Below are 19,463 nucleotides of genomic sequence, written 5' to 3'. Positions count from 1 at the left end.
CCACTAAGCCATACTGAATTCGAGTTCCAATGGCAGATTGAATCCTCTCAGTTTAAGTTCTACTTCTTAGTTGTCCTTTAGTCGCCAACCCTCATGCACCGAGTCACAGATGTGTGACAGGGGCACAATGTCCAAGACTTTGTGCACTCATTACGAGTGACTAAGTGGCTGGGATCTGACAGAATGAGCGCCGTCTTAAATCACTAAGTGATTATTTATGCATATCATATTATTGTAATGTACTGAAGTACATGTGATATTTCTGTGCAGAAATTCTGCATTATCATATGATGAAGACTGAGAGGCGGGGAGAAAAATTCTCTCTGGTACTGGGACTCGAACCCGGGTTTTCAGCTTTACGTGCTAACGCTTTATCCACTAAGCCACACTGGATTCCAGTTCCGATGTCGGATTGAATCCTCTGAGTTTAGTTCCACCTCTTAGTTTTCATTTAGTGGCCAACCCTCATGCACTGTCACAGATGTGTGACAGTGGCACAATGTCCAACACACTATGTGCAGAGGTGCACTCATTACGAGTGACTAAGTAGCCAGGATCCGACTGAATGAATGCAGTCTTAAATCACTAAGTGATTATTTACGCACATATTATTGTGCTGTACCGAAGTACATATAAGAATTTTTCTCCACTCCACCCATCCTTCATCATATGGTAATGCAGAATTACTGCACGGAAATGTCATATGAATATTACTTGTTGTTTGTCTTTCAATAATCAGTGAATCAAAGCTATATAATGTCTGCTGAATAACCCATGCAGCATGAATAACTCTAGGAAATATTTCTGTCAATAATCGAATGTTCCGTCTGTGTATAAAGTATTGCTCATTGCTAAAAATTAAAGTTTTTTGGAGTACCAAAAATTACCATATTTTCATTGGAGTCATTAAAAATACAAAACTTTCACCTGCTTTCGTAAGTTGTGTTATGTGATCTATACCTGAGTGCACTTTGTTAATATCCTTTGGTAATGTGGGTAGTTCTTTTTTCCATGCATCATAAATGCTCCATCTAATATTGGTTGCATCATTGAAATGAATACTCGATGTTATTTTCATCTAAACAAGACCTTATTTTCAAGTGTCTCTCACTTAGATCTTCTGTACCTTTCCTCTTGGCTAATAGATACTTTGAACGTAAACACTATTTCAATACAGAAGACTGTTTCATACTGACAACATAAATATAATGCTAACCAACGAGTTAGAAGAAAGATCTCTCTTCTAACTCGTAACCCTTTTTTTGGCCCAGTCAAAAGTGCCGTTGGTTTGGTATTGCCTGTTACGAGGGATTTTACTGTATTTCTATACTATTTATCTGTTATGTACAACAAATTAATATTTTTTGCAGTTTTTCAAGCGAGTCTCGGAATGAGTTCCAATAACAAACCAAACAGTGAATGTAAATAACTCTGTTATCTTTATATTTTACAGGAGAAAAAGCCTATCGCGTGGCACACGATGTTCAAGAGATTCAGAAAGAGCTAATGCTGAATGGTCCTGTTGAAGCAATAATGGCCTTACATACAGATTTTCTGGTTTATCGATCAGGTAACTTATTTAATTGTAATACACACACCCAAAATGGCTTTTAGAGAACCCGGAGGTTCACTGCTGCCCTCACATAAGCCTGTCTTCTGTCCCTATCTTGAGCAAGATTAATCCTGTCCCTAGCATCATATCCCACCTGCCTCGAATTAAGTTTAATATTTTCCTTCCATCTATGTCTCAGCCTCTCCAAAGGTCTTTTTCCCTTGGTCTCCCAACTAAATTTGATTGTAATCTATACTAATAATAAATCTGTAGCCGAAATTTTTCTGGTAATTTTCGATTTTCCAAAAATAATTGGTCCTAACATATACAATTAACCACCCTGAAACCGAAAATCGCTTTTTTGAAATTTTTGTCTGTCTGTATGTTTGTTGTTCACAAAAAAAAAAAAAAAAACAATAGGCATGGGTGCAAATAGCCATTGATGCTGACGCGCCCTTCAAATTTCACTATCTAATCTAATCTTATCTGTATGTTTGTTACCTTTTCACGCGATAATGGCTGAACGGATTTCGATGAAAATTGTAATATAAATTAAGTTCGTTGTAACTTAGATTTTAGGCTATATGGCATTCAAAATACATTATTTAAAAGGGGGGTTATAAGGGGGCCTGAATTAAATAAATCGAAATATCTCGCTTATTATTGATTTTTGTGAAAAATGTTACATAACAAAAGTTTCTTTAAAAATAATTTCCGATAAGTTTTATTCCTTGAAAAATTTTGATAGGACTGATATTTAATGAGATAAATGAGTTTTAAAATTAAAATAACTGCCATCTAAGGCCGTGTAATGAATTAAAAAACAAATGACTTCGTCTATAAGGGGCATTGGACAGCAACAATCGAAAGCTATGAAAGATAGCCTACAGATAATGTTTCTAAGATAGCCTACAGATAATGTTTCTGTGTTTGTATGAAGTAATATCAGAAGCTAAATTAACCGATTTGTATAATTAATTATTATTTCACCATTGGAAAGTGTAGTTTCTCTAGATGGACATAATGCTATAATGTTATTACAATAACTTGTGAGTGAATTGAGGACAGGTAAGATTAAAATAGATTCTTATGCACAGAAAACTTGATAGACTATTCTGTACATTCGTTTCCTGTATTTCTTAAAATAATTTTTATGACCAAATGAGTGGTCTCTGGATCTAAATGATCGCATTTTAATTATGCAAATACAATTTAAATTAAGTAACATAATAAACGATTTATCCTTATATCAAACACGAATGTTCCCTGGATCAAATGTCCTATTTTAATTATGTAATTATTTTATATTTATTTCTAACGGGTGCAGCGGAGCGCACGGGTACGGCTAGTATTTTAATTAAATCTACATCATATTGCAAATCTATTACAGTATTGCAAGTTTGGATTAGAATAGGATTTATATAAAAATAATTTTATATTTCTTTTTTGAAGGAGTTTACCAACATCTCGAAGGAGGATTTTATGGTTATCATGCGATAAAACTACTAGGATGGGGAGTGGAAAATGGTACACCATACTGGTTGCTTGCAAACTCCTGGAATGATGATTGGGGTGATAAAGGATATTTTAAAGTCTTCCGAGGAAGAAGCGAATGTGGAATTGAAGATGATGTAACTGCTGGCATTCCAAAACTCTGACATCAGGCATATAAGAGTCTGTTTTGCGTATGACATTTTGGGAAGTTCAAGGTATGCACATGACGGGTCCTTGAAATATCAGAAATATATTGCCTCTCAAATTTATCAATGGACTACTTTGTGTAACAATTTAAGATATGAATTATGTACAGGTAACTGATATATGTTTTATCTGGTATTGTTTTCAATGGAGGAATGAATAAAATGAATGTATTTCTTTCTCTCCTAATATCATCCTTATTTATTTATTTATTGCAATTTCCCCCACACAGTTTCTTTCTTTCCTCATTTAGGTCATTTGTACCATTACAGTATTCCCACACTCTAGTATATACAGTCACGAAGCTTAATACTTACTAAATATGCAAACATAAACGGTTGAAATATGCATCCATAGATAGTTGCTCACCACCAGGATCGCTACTATCGCCTCATTACAAACTCTTTCCCTAACAGACCATAAAATGTATTGTACTTTCGTTATAGTGTTCTTTTTAAAAAATTAACACCTTCCACTATTGAAATATGAAAAATCATAAGGTTTATATATTATTTTCATAAAACATATATCATATTCTATAAACTCACCTTCCTGGATCTTTCGGAAGAAGGATAATTCTAACCTATTTTTCTTACAATTTATAGTACTACAAACGTCTCCTTGTCCCATATTATTATTCAAATTATTGTATTTTAGCCATTTACATTTATTACAACTGATAACGAACATTTCACAGTTTACATAGCTTTTCACAAAAATGCGAAATAAGGCACAGTCAATGCTTTTTCGATCTAGACCAGGCCATAATGTTTGTTCGGGTTTTCTATTTCAGTGTATGGAGCTCAGTGAAATATTATATTATAACTTTATTGCTTATCATTGCTAAGCTTTATTTAGTGTAATGTGTCCATAAATTCCATTTACTTCTTGTTGCACAATATGTTGCAGAAATAATTACAAAACTGTGTTATTTTAATGTGAAGAGAATTTTACATGTTAACATAATCTGTTCGCGTCAACATTTCAAGTTTAGAATGGAAGCTATTTTGAGGTTTAATAAAAAAAGAATTTATATTGTGATTTCAGTTTAGCACATCTACATTCCTTAATTTTAGACAAAACATTTACCATACCACTCCTATGAAATTAGTGTACATACAATTGTGTTACTTCGTCTCTTAAGTAGTAGATAAATACAATAATTCAGTACGCAATTGCAGTATTAAAATACATACAAATTGAATGTCCGGGGTGTCATACATGACATTATGCTTAATTATAATGTATGATTGCGAATTTAGGAATATAAGTTAAATATAGTAAACATAACCTATAATTTTCATATGAATGGCAAGGCATTGGAGATCACTAAATTTAGACAGAAAGGGGCAACTGGTACAGTAAACATAACCTATAATTTCAACATATCTAAATATCCGTGCGGTGCAATTGAAAATTATTGAATCGTGCGTAAATGAATGTACAAGAATTTCGCAATATTTAATCGAAATAAAGGCAGGTATTACACATACGAACAACGTAATTTTCACACCATAAATAATGTTACATCTTAACTCGCATGTGAATTATGTCTGAAGTGTCTCATAATCATTGTTTTAAATTTTATTAATGGAAGTACACTACATTTTAGAGAAACATATGTTAACTGTTTATATGGTTGAAACGCCGCCCTTCATGATCAGGTTAAGCGAGTTAATGGTCTGCCTTATGGCCTGTATTAGATCACGATGGCTGTGGCACAGTCCATTGTTCCTAGTACGCACAGCGCTCCAAGCGGCTAGCAACTATCGCGAGATTTGCAAAAAATCACCCCAAGCTTCGTGACTGTATATAGTAGACTGTGGTATTTCCTAATCCTTGCTGTATTGCTGTCAGTGTTAAGAAGTCAGAAATTTTGTACTTAAATACTTATCCATTCTCTAAGTGAAAATTGTTAGAGACTACAATTAGTTCTAAGAACACTTGTGTCATTCGTACTGTCCCAGATATGTTATAGCAGCCATAGCCATTCAATTTTTTGCTAGATAATGACACAAAATCTTCTATTGACGAACCATGTAGTCGGCTCTTGGTACAACATGCACTGTGGCCCTTGAGGAAGCCGGGCAGTTTCTGATATGAACTTTAGGGGAGAGCAGTATGTGAAGCATTGGAGCATTCCAAAATCTTAACTCGGCTGATATCCCGCGAAAACATATTAGCGAACCAACGCCAAGAAAGCCTCAAATCATACATGAAATATGACTGTCATGCAAATTCGACCGATCTCATTTTCAAGTTACCTAAGTACCTGTCATTTTCTAGTATCCAATTTCTGAACTACGAATTTCGATCATCTAGTATTGTATTATGCAGTTGGCAGTCATGTAAATTTGGTACATAGTTTAAGTTGTGTTTAAAAAATTGTTATGTTATTATTGTTACCACTGTTGTAAGATATTTAAATAAAGGCTGCCAAATAAGCAGTTCTTTTATGAATATTTATAATGCAAAATACCCTTTCACAGAGTTACAGAAATCCATTTCTTTTTTAAGTTTTATTTTGTCTCCAAAGAAATGAAATTTGCCGTTTTATAAAAATTGGACCAAAAATATCTTTAAATTGGACCTTTATTACATTTATTTGTACTATTGATCTTTATTTGCATAACAAAATTCATGAATTGAAACAACAATGTGGGAGTGCTTCATATTAAAAGTAACTAGCAGCACTAGTCAGGAAAGAGTAGTTTGAAATGGAGAAGAGAAAACTTAGCATATATGGTAAATGGACATAGGATCACAAATAGATAGAGAGGGTCGTATTTACTTATCATGATGGTGAAATGGGCAGTGGCGGCTCGTGAACTTGTGGATTGGGAGAGCTGCAGTAGATTTCGGTACATACAAATTTCACTTCTTGATACCATTACTAATAAGTATAGGACAAAAATAAATGCACTACATATCGAAAAACAAAACTTCCTGGCTTAGTTGGGAGATGTCTGTGGGACCATTTGCTAATCCCTAAGAAAAACTAATACCATCGATTTCAGTCTGAATTTCAGATCGGCAGACACTCAACTTACAATCTACCAGTTCATCCTGAATTGTCTTAGAATAACCTTAAACAGTGGCATGTTCCAAATGATGTTTGAGAGGCTTGTTTAGATTACTCACAAACTGTAGCAACCCACAAAACACAACAGGGTTCTTCGAATCGTTTTTTCATCATGTCCCCTAAGGGGAAGTTCATATTGGCCACAAAATTTGATACAATATTTTTTTTTAAATAATTTCACGATTTTTTCTCACTTCTTGATTATGTTTGAGAACGTTTGTTCTGTTCGTTTCACTTAATTGTACAGCGTAACATAGCCAATGAAACAAAATTTTTCAGGTGAGACTGCGAAGATTCGTGCATTTTGCTTTTTAGGGGCAAATGTCCTAAATCTGTCACACCACTCCTAGTCCATGCAGCATCACCACCAAAGAGGACGCAAGGAAAACAAAATACAGATTTTTTTTTTTTGTTCACATCCGTGTAACCACAAATGCTTAACGTAAATTTCATTGTTATACTTCCTCACATATATGCACTATTTCGGCTGGATGAAGCTTAAGTAAGATTGAAGTCGGGTAATGGACGACCCTTTAATTTCACTTCATTACATCAATATTCTCTGCAAGGGAAAGTTGAGAAAAATAAAATTAATATTCTGTAATTCACTCACACTCATGCTTGCAAATTTGCACTGGTTAAGTTACGGTATTAAGACGTCACACCAAAGCAACACTCAGATATACTGATGGTCAACAATTTTCTAAAACTGGAAAAGAAGTCTCTTTCGTATTTTACGTGCTATATCAAAAGGATTCTACTCGTGCAATCATTTTGAGTTAGGCAAATATTAGGTTCTGCTGGAGGCTGGATATATACGTAATAATAAGGCAAAAGAGAATATTAATTTCGTTATATTAACTAGATAAGATTCTACAACAATAAGTATGTGAAAAGAAAATAAAAATTTTGTCATTAAGTTTCAAGGGAATAGAGAATCCATTTGATGCAGCATTATAATAGCGGTGTGGGAAGAGAGGAAAGATCCCTTGTGGCCTGGCTCTGCAAGCCACTGCAGCGAGATACGGGTTTTAAACAATGGCAGTTCCTCTCTGCTTCCCTTCACCTCTCAACCCCCTGACCATGCAAGACACACTCTCTATGAGCTGCCCACCCTGCAGATCCCAGGACGACTTTGAATGCAGTGTCAATTCCAATACAGTCGACGCGCAAAAAGATAATGCATAAGATAATAGTACATATTCCCGGCCAGATGAAATATAAAGCAATTTACCAATAAAAGCTGTAACAATTCTTCTAAAAATTAAAATAAATATTATTTTTATTTTCCTGTCAAAGCAGGGAGTGCTGCAGCTCCGCAGCTCTTATGGACGAGCCGCCCCCGGAAATAGGATTCAATGAAGCAGCAATCTACTCTGTCATATTACAATTTCTTTCATTTGAAAATATTAATCCTGAACCATTAGTAATCTCTACATTATATTAACATCAAACTTTCCTTATAGTAATACATTGATTTTACATGCATAACAGTTCTTTTGTTGATAAATATTAAAAGTACAAATATTTATACTAGAAAATGTTATCACTGAGCCTCTACTGATCTCTACTGCACTAACTTTTCGGCCTACTTTTTTGCTATCTCTGTTTTAGGTACTTTTGCAACAGTGGGCCTCTGTTTAATATGAATAGTTGGTACAAATAATAAGTAAATAATACTTTCAACTTCCAGCTGAGATGACCTCACTTAATTTTTTGTGAGAGAACGTTTCAGTGTTGTTGTCACATCAGTATGATGGAAGATGAAGATACCATTATCATCAGGACCCAAGCGTATGAGGAAATGAGCAACTACTTCCATTAAAAAAAACTTCAGTTATATGAAGAAAGGGAGAAAGGGGGGGGGAAGAAATGGAGAGGGAGAAGTTACGATTAAAGGAGAGAGAAATAGGATTTATTTTAGAATTGACAAGAGGAATTTTAGGAAGGGAGGACTAAATGAAAAAAAAAAGTTGGCACAATGAAGAGGTTAAAGGAGTATATGCAGATGGGAATGCCGGTAACAGGCTTAATATGCTTCATGTTGGATCATGTGCTAGTTTCCTGAAAGGTCCTGGTCGGATTTCACTGTTTTCAAGGCATTCTGCACAATTAAATTTAGCATGTGCATAGGAGAACCTAAATATTTCCACTTAAGCTCTGACGTCACAGCACCTTTCACATTTGCAGCATTCACAGACACAAGAACTAACACTTTCTGTGATAAATTAAATTTGTTAGTCACACATCTTAGTTCTGTTACGAGATTTTTGCTTGTGTGGGCAAATTCCATAGACACACACTCCAACAGGACAGATTCTAAATTAGGTAATTTCCTAGAAGACGGGCAAAATCAAACATGGCTGACGAAAACTACCAAAAACGTTCTGCCAACTATGAAGTCCAAATGTCACCAAACATCGCAAAATCAAAGATGAAAAATCAAATATACGTTCATATTTTTAAAGAAGAACAAGCCCTTCAAAAAAATTAAAATATATTTAATTTTTCGCCTTTGATTTGTTTGGCGTTTAGTGGCATTCGAACTTCATAGTTGGTAGTACTTTTCTGGCAGTTTTCGTCCGCACTTTACCCCCAAAAATCACCAAAACACAAAACATAATAATTTATCAACTTATCAAATAAAATTCAATTCTCATTGACGTCTTCACAGTATAAATGACACAGGCTTTAAGGCAATCTAACCTTAAACCATTCAGCTAACAAAGAACTAAACCAACACTTTGTCATACAGTCAACTTTGCATAAATAAACCACGTCTTTACACTAAATGAAATTCTCTTCGAACACTTATTACACCTTAACATCTACAGAAAATTCAGTAAATAATTCCTTTAAACCACAGGAAAACAGTGTTCTCCTCAACATTCAACACAATCGTTATTCACCAGCGAAAGAACTAAACCAAAATCGACACAAGATTTAATAAATAATTTCAGAATACAGATTCCTTCCTTTCCCTCTTACTTCAAAATTCCAACCTCGTGCACACAAAATAAATTATTGACACTGAGAAGTGCCTTTTCGTAAGCATGACGATGCGCATTCGACAAATGCAGACAAATCTACAATGTAACACCACTCACATCAAACAACCAAGAACAACTGACAACGTCATTATCCATTCAAAATTAATGAAAATTCTAGAATAAATTACAACTATAACCAATCAAATCGAAAGAAAACCACAAAAATCATAAAATGACAAACTTTCAATAGCTTTAGCCATTAGACACAACATAACACCACTCACGTCAAACAACTAAGAACAACTGATAACGTCATTATCCATTCAAAATTAACGAAAATTCTAGAACAAATGACAACTATAACCAATAAAATTAAAAGAAAATCACGGCGACACCTAGTATAAAATCCTAGAACATGTAAAAGTCACTAAAAGATCACTAACATTTAACTCTGAAATAAAAAAAGTTGGTAATACTTACTATATTCAACCAAGTGCCCGTCTTCTATGAAATTACCCTAAATTAAAATGCTGCATCAAATTATGAGCAGTTACTGCCATGTAACTTTCATTGTTGCAGGAAGTCCAACAGTATTTTGTTCAGCAAACTCTCTGCACCCAAGTTACTTTCATTCAAGCACTGTTCATATGTAGCTGGCAACATAGTGTTAGGAATAACTTTCCTGTTAGGGAGTTCATAAGTCGGATTTAAAATGTGAACAAAACGTACAAATCTTTAATTAAAAAGTAAACAGCCCCAGAAGATAATTATCAATTATTTTTTTCTGAACAATATTAATTCTTTTGTCGATGTAGGCAGTAATTGATATTTGCTTATGCAGGCTTGTTTTACTGCTCTGGGTCCACAGTTGAGGTAGAAGCTGCTGTTTCAGTTCGTATGGTTGAAGTAGAAGCTGATGTTGCAGGCCCTGCTTTTCCAGCAGTTGCCAAGATATCAGCAGAACTCGAAGATGTTGCAGGTGGTCCAGCATCCCTATCATGAAGAGGTTGGATGTATATTTACGAAGATGTGAAAATTATTAGACTTCTTTGTAATGAGTATGCATTTTGTGTTCGAAAACTATTTAGGCTATTCGCAAAGTGAACAGCACATTAGTATTTTGTGTGTATCCCTTTCTTCTTTACAAGCTATTCAATATGCCTAGGCATACTTTCTACAAGTTTTGACCATGAATTTTTTTATATGTTCATCATGATAGCATATTTTGATTAGCTGCTCAATTATTTGGACCTTTGTAGTGATGTTGATTTTCCTTAATTTCTATTTGACAATTGCCTAGAGATTTTCTATGGGGTTCATGTTTGGACTATTTCCAGTCCATGGCAGTTGTTTTTACATTCCTTTCAGTCAAGAAATTTATAATGGACTTGGCTTTATGACAAGATGCACCATCGTGCATGGATATGAAATTTCCATCAGGAAACCAATCCTTAAACTGGAGCAGAAGCCTTGTTTCCAACATGTTCCTGTATTGATGTTGGTTCATTGTGTGTTCTACAATATAAGTACCTTTAAATCTTGAGCGGTAGCCCTCCTGTTGTTTTATGCTATCTGAACAAGTTTCAGTTCGGTTTTTGCTCAGTTTGCTGTTGTGTCCATACTTCCCATGATGAGCAGGAGTATAATTTTGCTCATTTTTTAAAACCTGGCTTACTTGGCTGACATATTTTTGTGAAATTCAAAGCCTTTTTGCTATTTCTTGCTGTTAATACTATTTTTATTCTAGCAACACCTTCGTGAAGCAACTTTTCTTGATGAAAGATCAGTTTTCTTGCCCATAACCTCAAAAATCTGTAAGGTTACAAAATTATTCATAATATATAATTCAAATAACATTATTTCAACATTAAAATGCAAACATGAATACTTCTAAGACACAGTTTAATAATAAATGATAGTTACAACTTGCTTAAATAATCTTTTAGATTAATTAAACTCACTGTAAAACCACAACAGAAAAGTTCATAAGAATACTAGATAAACAGCTGACTGCGTAAGCAGTGCTACCAACTATTTTTATAACAGGATTGCCAAATTCTCTATGGTGCTGAAATTCTTAAAAGCGCTGAACAACATCTAATCAAGTACAGACTCCAATATCTAATGGAGAAAGGATTCTATAGTAACGAAAACTAGAAATTAACAAAAGAATTGCTTTTGAGTCTAATAATTTTCACACCTTTGTATATGAACATTGCTTACTGCAAATATCACATTTAGTATAATTATTGTCTGTGCATATGAAGTAAAGTTGTTTTCACGTGTTTGCTCATTTTGACTTCAAAGAACATACTAATGCTTGAAAGAGATGCGAAGGGTCAGGCGAAAATCTAATACTTATATTACATGTACATTATGAAATACTAGAGCATTCAATAAGTAATGACAACACTGCAAACGGGACTCATAGCCGAAATCGACGACCTGTGGTTTTCTTCAATCAAGTTCCAAGTTTTTTATATTTGTGTTTGTGTTGCATTTAATTATAGTTATTGCTTTTATGTATATTATGTAATTAATTATTAGTTTGTAAATATGACATGTCCCATATCATGTATATGATGTAATAAATGATTATGATTATGCTGCAAATAAGTGCTCCTAGTTATGAGAGTCGGAATCATTATTTCACCTTAAAAATCCGAATAGCCACTTCCTCCCTACCACTCCCACTTATCTGGAAATTTATTGTTCAGTGCAACATCATATTGATATGCCACTTTTCTGGTTTGTATTGTTGTCAAACCATATTGTGTTAACTGAGCTTCCTGCTCCTTAGTTAACACTTGCCGTACAGTATGAATATTCTGTCCCTGCTGGTAAGAATTTCAATGCACTGACATGCCTAACGAGTAGATTTTGAAATATCCATCTCTTTAGCTACGTCTCTAATTGATCTACCTTCATCTACAACTTGTTGGCAAGCAAGTCTTATTTTACTTTCATCGTTTGTAACTCTTTCAGTTTTGTTTTTGGCGTTTTGGTCTGCTTCATGATTGAGGATGGGTGGTTTGTCTGTTGTATTTATTCTGGCTTCCTCGTGGGCATGTCCTTTTCGAAGATGGTCAATCTGCTGCAAGAGTGACTTTAGTGGAGTAATGTCTTCCAGCTCTTGTTTGATCTGGTTGCAAGTTTCTCCATTTTCAGCTGTTGTGCATCTGATTTCCGGAGGTTGAGTGTTGACTCTGAACGCTTCCAGCAGTGTGCGGCATTTGGAACACATCCATAACAAGTTTCTTTTTTTGCCTCTCAATGCTTTTGCCTCCGCTTCAGTAAGACCAATGCAGTCTTTATGGAACCAATCTTTGCAGTTCCCTTCGCAGCCTATTGGTTGGTCATTGTTATATATTTCCTTTACACACTTTGGACATTTAGCCTGACTTGTGTTGGTAGGCATGTTTTACTTCTGCTTCTTTGTACTATCAAAGACTTTATACTAACAAGACGGACATCTTGCAGTATTATGCACAATATAATAGGGAGGAAATTAGAGTGCTTAAGATCCATATTTTGTTCAGTATTTAGGTTAAATGTAAGAGGAAAATAATTTTGAAGGAAAAAATTATTATTAAAAAAACAAAAGTTACGCAATTGTTCTTCACTTTATTGATTCTAATGCATAACATTAATCATGCATTACTTTTTTAGCTTTGATGCACTTTTTTTGTGTTCTTTCTTCCATTTCCTTTTTCAGTGACTTTTGATTTGGTACATTTACACATGTAGGAATTTGGAAGCATTGTTTCAATTTGGCTTTTACATTATTCCTGTTGCTCTCTAAAAACTCAAGAAACTGTGAATTATACACTCCTGAAATTACACTGTACAGTGTAACAGCATTGGTGTTTGGGAAGTACATATTTCCAGTACAGTACTCCTTATAGAAAATATGAGTGTTGTGACTTGCTGCATTTCACTCTGTTTGCCAACGCATTATAGCATAGGTGGGAAAATAACAAAACATTAACTTTTTGGAACAGATGTATTGTAGGTACTGCCAATTATATATCTCCTAAAAATAGGTGAATGGAAGTTGCAGTACTCTATTTGTATCCTATTTTTGGTCTGGGGGAATACTCGTCTTTTACGAGATTAGTAATAATATGATTGTGTTTCACGAACATAAAAAAAAATAAAATGTATTTCCAGATAAGAATATGAATCGATATTATCAAATAGGCTGGTGGTACCTATAATGCATATAAGTAAACTTTATTTATTTTTTACTACAGGGAAGATCTAAATTAGCAGAAAAAGTTAACTAAATGGGGAAATTACAGAGTTACAGGGAAACTGTAGGACTAAATATAAATGTTATATTTATTTTCATTGTAATAATTATTATATTATTTAAAATCGTTACAAAAGCAGCAAGATACTTATACTGTGGCTTGTTCTTCAGAAATCGAAAGAAAGATCGGGTATCATTCTGTATTTCCTGATTATTGCAACTGTATACTGCGTAATACTTTATAGACATACTTCGGATTTTCTTTGTATACATTACCATAAACACTATGAATAAATTGAAATTAATTACGCAGTAGCTGAATCTTAATGACACAATGGCTCAGACAGAGCACACAGTTGACTCTCCACAAGGTCAAGCCACTAGAGGCATTGTTGTTCATGTCGCTCAATATTTCGCAAAGATGTGCGTCCTGTTAGAAGTCTTTGGTACGGTTACCCTCTGAAGTAGGATTGGGGGTGGAGCAGTTTGGTTCAAAGCAGGTGCTGTGACGTCATTACTCGATTAATCCGAGTACAGATTTGTGGCGGTAGATTTAAAACTTGGATAGATTGAGTCGATTTTAGAAGGTACTTCGAAAGTGAAACCAAGTATGTTTGAAAAGCGTTGTAGTAAAGCACTTTCGCTGTGCCAATTGACGAGATAAAAAGAGTGCTTTGCTTCATTGCAAAATGGCGGTTGCAAATTTAATTTGCGTGATTACAGCTATTTGCAGAGTTATTTTATATGAACGGCATATTTAACCTTCAGTGTTGTTATATATGACAGACGAAATAAAATTGATAAAATGATTTATAATACTAATGGCTAATAAATACAGTAACTTAATCCAACCACGAATTAACATGTGAGGGTCGGCCTTGATAGCGTAGTTGGTATAACGCTGGCCTTATATTCTCGAGGTTGCGGGTTCGATCCTGGCCCAGGTCAATGGCATTTTTACTTTTTCTTTGAACAGCCCTGCCTGTGCTATTCCATGTTAAAGAACCCCTGTTTCAGATTTCCTTTTAATCAAGTCAGAGGTTGACTAATTAATATTTTAATCAAGATTGGTAAGTTGTGTTAAAATTTGCTTATATACCGATAATGTATATCCTCTGATTGAGGTTCTGGCTGATATGTACATCTATTAGCAGGCAGTTAGATCTCACTGACGATATGTGTCAGAGGAAGAACAATTGTTTGTATGCATCTGAAGTCTGACTATTGTAGGCTATATGTAGCTATATTTGGCGATGTATGCAATGGAGGGAGAAAGGAACTGGCGACCCTACCCCATTATCTCCCGAGTCCCGCGCTATACTTCAGAATACCGCATAAGTATTTATATACGAAGGACTGTATTTAATAAATACTCGCACTTAATAAAGACGTTCCGGTAATTATGCATAACAGCTACAGAAGCGATTTTAAATTTTATTCTTTCCCAAAACCCTACATTTTTAACCCCCTTTAAAAAAAACTTACAAACAAAAGTAGGAACATAACGTAAACCGCAAAAACTTAATGTAATATTTTTTTTTATCAAAAACCTTAATTTTCACTCCTTTTTCAAGAGGACAAATAATATCAGTAGCAATAACGTAACCAAAATAGCCACACAAAGATTGAATCAATTTCACAAATTCTTCAAACAATGTCAAACATGATGAACCTTACCTTAATAATTCGGAGGATACAGGGCTGCAGCTGCTCTAAAGAATGCACACATTCTCTCTTCCATTAGATATTTACACTTTAACATATATTCTCCCAAATATCCAATGACGCAACCAAACGAAAAACGTCCACAACACTAAGTTTACTACGTGCCAGAAAGGTTCCACAACGACCAACTTTCTTCCGTTTCGCATACTTCCGGTATAATGTCCCACAATTGAAGTTCAAATCCGTCTTATTTAGTCTCAACTCATGGCAACGCACTTCGCAAATTGTGAAATCCTTAAGTTTACCGTGATTCACGAAATGGTCTACAATATCCTCCTCTCTCAACTCTATACAGATAAAAAACGAAATTCTACATCCATTACAACTCACAGCGATAGACCACCTACAAGAGGAGAATAATACACGCATCAACAACAAACTACAATCACACAGCCAACGACTTAGAGAAACTCTAGCTCGTAACATACAGCTATCACTTAAACACAACCATCCAATCATACCGGAAAAATCATCAGCCAATAACAACACACAACACTTTATGACAACCACAACCATCCAATCATACCGGAAGACACATCCCCCAATAAGAACACACAACACTTCAGCCAATCAAATCACAATACATTAAAAATTATGCACTCAATAACATAGTCTTCTAAACACGAGAAAAAAACCAAGTTCAATTCTTCTTCCTATTTAAAAAAATCTACTCTACCTCACCGTAACTGACCTGTGCATAATATACACGTACTAATAAACGAAATTCAATACTAAACACTACCAAACCACCAAAAATAACAAAATCGCTTCTGTAGTTCTGCATAATTACCGAAGTTCCCTGCACCAAAAATAAATAATTCAATAATGCAATAACGACACTACTTACGCGGTATTCTGAAGTCGTTTTGATTCCCGTTTCGCTGGAATCTCTCCTACAAGATATCATTAATCCAACATCCAAAAGGGAAAAGTGGTGCTCTAACTTCAAAGCGAGAACTATATTGTTTTGCATTGATTGCATATAGCTGTCAGTTCCGTGCGTTAGCAGATAAGCACGGAATTACTAAGATATCAGTGTGCAAAAGTGCCCACAGAGTAGTTGATGTTTTTTTTTAAATTTATTTTCGGTCGACCAGCAAACTTGCTATACAGACCACTGTTAAATTATGGAATATCCCATAAATAATATGCTGAGGTTGGTTGTACAGGCTCCTCTAAAGTTGATGTTGTTAATAGAGTTAAATTTGAGGCAGGTTTTTGATTTGACTTAATTTGGCGCTAACTTTGGTCATTTAAGTAATCGTTACGGGTGCTATTCATAGACATTTCGTTAACCCGCGCTACGAGCGTGCTAAACAGGTTTCATATCATATCGCTAACACTGGTTTATGAATACGAAAAACGTTAGTTCGCTGATCATCCACCGAAAGCCCGCTCTAAGAATGTCTATGAATAGGGCCCTACGAGATTACACAAGCTGGCGCATAGGGCTTGTAATACAGGTCTAAAGAGATTCCCTCGTAATGCCAATTTCGCCGCTGGGAGCGTTGTTCGGTCCTAGGTATTCATAGCAGAACACTTAAATGACACTGACATTTGGGGCATTTTAAAGGACTCCCCGTTGCTTATTAAATGCTTCGTACAATAATTTATGGTCATTAGACGTAATTTCAAAACTTCTACGTCTCAATTATATTAAAATGAATGGCTGTCAGTCTTGATATTAAAAGATATTACGTATTATAAACTAAGGTACTACCTTCCTGTTGTTTAATTCATACACCGGACCTTTTCGGAAATAATGAAAGAAACTTAATATATTTTACATGAACGCTATAGTCTACCCTTTTCACATATTTATTATTATTATTATTATTATTATTATTATTATTATTATTATTATTCCAATGAATTAAGGTACTGTATTACCTTCCATTTCCCCGACTTCATAATTTAATCATTTGTAAGTGGGCCTAACTTATCCCTTTCTTCTTTCAAAATATATTGACGTTGAAGTGTTATGATTTTTACTAATACGAACAGCAGTCACAATACATGATTAGTACAATTGTGCGATTTTTCTTGCACACCTTACAGTGGTGAAATAAATATCTAATAGGCCTGCTGATTAACCTGTAGTGGATAGTAATAGCAAATGCTATGATATTTTAGTGTGTGTAAGCAGTTTTTAAATTAGGAGTTAGAATTAAATTAATTAGGAAGTTAGTCTGCAATATATATATGTGATTAGAAATGGTTTTCGAATTTGACCATTTTCCAAAACATAAATATCTCAGGGAAGATTTTTTTTTAGAATTTTGCCGCCCATAGGCACATGCGCATCTGCTCTCACCGATCCCTATTTCATTTCTAGTAATGTCTGCATCTCGTTCCCCTGAGCTGTTTTCTGTCGTCATGAAGTAAAATCTTCGGTACACAATGCACAAGGAATAATTGTAGTAATTATTTATTTATCGTAATGTAATAATATTTGATTTGGCTTGGAGGATGAGGGGAGTACGTTACACTAAACTCGGCATCAAAGGCAGAGTTATGGGGGGGGGGAGACCTGGGGGGCACTGCCCCTCCAACTTGTCTGAACTCCTTTTTTTTTTTTTCTATTAACATTAGAAAATATTGACTGCAAAAGACTTTTCTTGCTTTTGTTTATGATTAAGTTTCTGTGCTTAAATTGACGATCATGTGTCTAAATTATAATATTTATTTTAAATTTCTGAATTTATAAGAATTTCTACACCTCGTTTGAGGAATGGAAGCACTGTAATGTTTCTTTTGGAACAGCCTATACTCCTGTGTTAGAAGTCTGCAGTGGCCAACTACTGAATTAGGTGTTAGTGAAAAAAACACCATAATGCCATATTAAAGGAGTGAAAATGTTCAGTAGTTTTCATAAAACAACCATAGCCCAAAGATTTTTTTGTGAAAACAGCCATTTTCCAGGAAGATGGTACGATGGTAGCATTTACAAATAATATCCCATTCATAAACAAAAGCAAGAAAAGTCTTTTGAATTCAATATTTTGTAATGTTAATAGAAGAAAAAAAAGAGTTGAGACAAATTTGGGGGGAGGGCAGTGCTCCCACATACCCTCTCATAACTCTGTCTATGGTTATGCCCTATTATAATTTGTAGTAGACTTACAGTTGAAGTCCTATACAACTCGGTCCGAAACATCGTGGATATGAATGTAACACTATAAGAAACATGCACCCCAAAAATACTCTTATTAAATAATCATATTCCGATATACTGTACCACGGTCACGGTCAAGCTATAACAGGGGAGTAAGTAAATGATATCCCCCGTAACCTCGTTATATTGGGATTCTATAGTTTCGCTTTGCCCCCCACCCCCCACAAGGAAACAGTTCTCTCACCGCCTATGCTTGGCATGCTCAACATTAAAATCGCGCTGTATGTTGTATCCTAAATAATGCAAATCGTATATGTGTCAATATTCGGCAGTAATAATTAACCATTGTCGTGGAATATTTCGCCACTATAAATGATGATGGTAAATCATATTCTTTTCCTCGAATATCGCTACTGATTGTCTTAAGTCAAGACAAACTAAGAACTATACTAGTTTAATAATAATAATAATAATAATAATAATAATAATAATAATAATAATAATAATAATAATAACAATAACAATAATGTCTGAAAGTAGAAGACACCGGTAGTTCACTTTCAGCAATTATAACAAATTAGAGGGAACGAAATTGAAGGAAAAACACGGAACTGTAAAGTAAATGAACCAGATGAACAATGTAATTTGGAAGCAAGATTTTTAATTGCACAAATTCAGACTTTCGGGAAACAAAATTGTAAATTCCATTAAATGATGCTGAAAATCTGCATACTAATATTTAATAAGTCATCAATGAATCTCAAATAAAAGTAATATGGTTGTTAGCATTGTGAAACACAATTTACAAGCATTTGTAATCTTTCACTTGTTATTTGTAAATTGTTTATTTGTAAATTGTAAGGATTGTGAAACGGGCCCCTTGTATTAGACTGACGGGGATACAATTTATGTGTTGGCAATACTGCTAGTCACTGGCGCTAGTATAAAGGGCGTATAAAGAATGGAACTGGGAATAGTGTTGCCAATTCAGCGGTTTTCCCGCTATATCTAGCGTTTTTCGGCGTTAGTTTAGCGGGTAAAATTTATTA

At 34.6% G+C, this 19,463-nt stretch overlaps 1 protein-coding gene and 1 long non-coding RNA gene across 6 annotated transcripts in view; one reads left to right on the top strand and one right to left on the bottom strand.

Annotated features, from left to right (window-relative positions):
• LOC138707389 (cathepsin B-like) overlaps positions 1-3,439 on the top strand; it is a 57,438-nt gene extending 53,999 nt beyond the window's left edge. For all 5 annotated transcript variants that reach the window (XM_069836750.1, XM_069836759.1, XM_069836769.1 and 2 more), the window contains 2 exons: positions 1,454-1,570; positions 3,005-3,439. In XM_069836750.1, the coding sequence (XP_069692851.1) occupies positions 1,454-1,570; positions 3,005-3,210 (323 nt within the window). In that variant the 3' untranslated portion in view covers positions 3,211-3,439. The remainder of the gene's footprint in view (positions 1-1,453; positions 1,571-3,004) is intronic.
• LOC138707420 (uncharacterized) lies at positions 3,298-11,517 on the bottom strand. Its single transcript, XR_011334231.1, has 2 exons — positions 11,284-11,517; positions 3,298-11,134 (listed from the first exon to the last, which is right to left on the bottom strand). It is a non-coding gene; the product is annotated as an uncharacterized lncRNA (long non-coding RNA).
• Between the last annotated feature and the right edge of the window lie 7,946 nt (positions 11,518-19,463).

This window comes from Periplaneta americana, chromosome 1 (assembly GCF_040183065.1).
Source record: "Periplaneta americana isolate PAMFEO1 chromosome 1, P.americana_PAMFEO1_priV1, whole genome shotgun sequence".
NCBI lineage: Eukaryota > Metazoa > Arthropoda > Insecta > Blattodea > Blattidae > Periplaneta > Periplaneta americana.
This window is presented reverse-complemented; position numbering and strand designations above follow the sequence as displayed.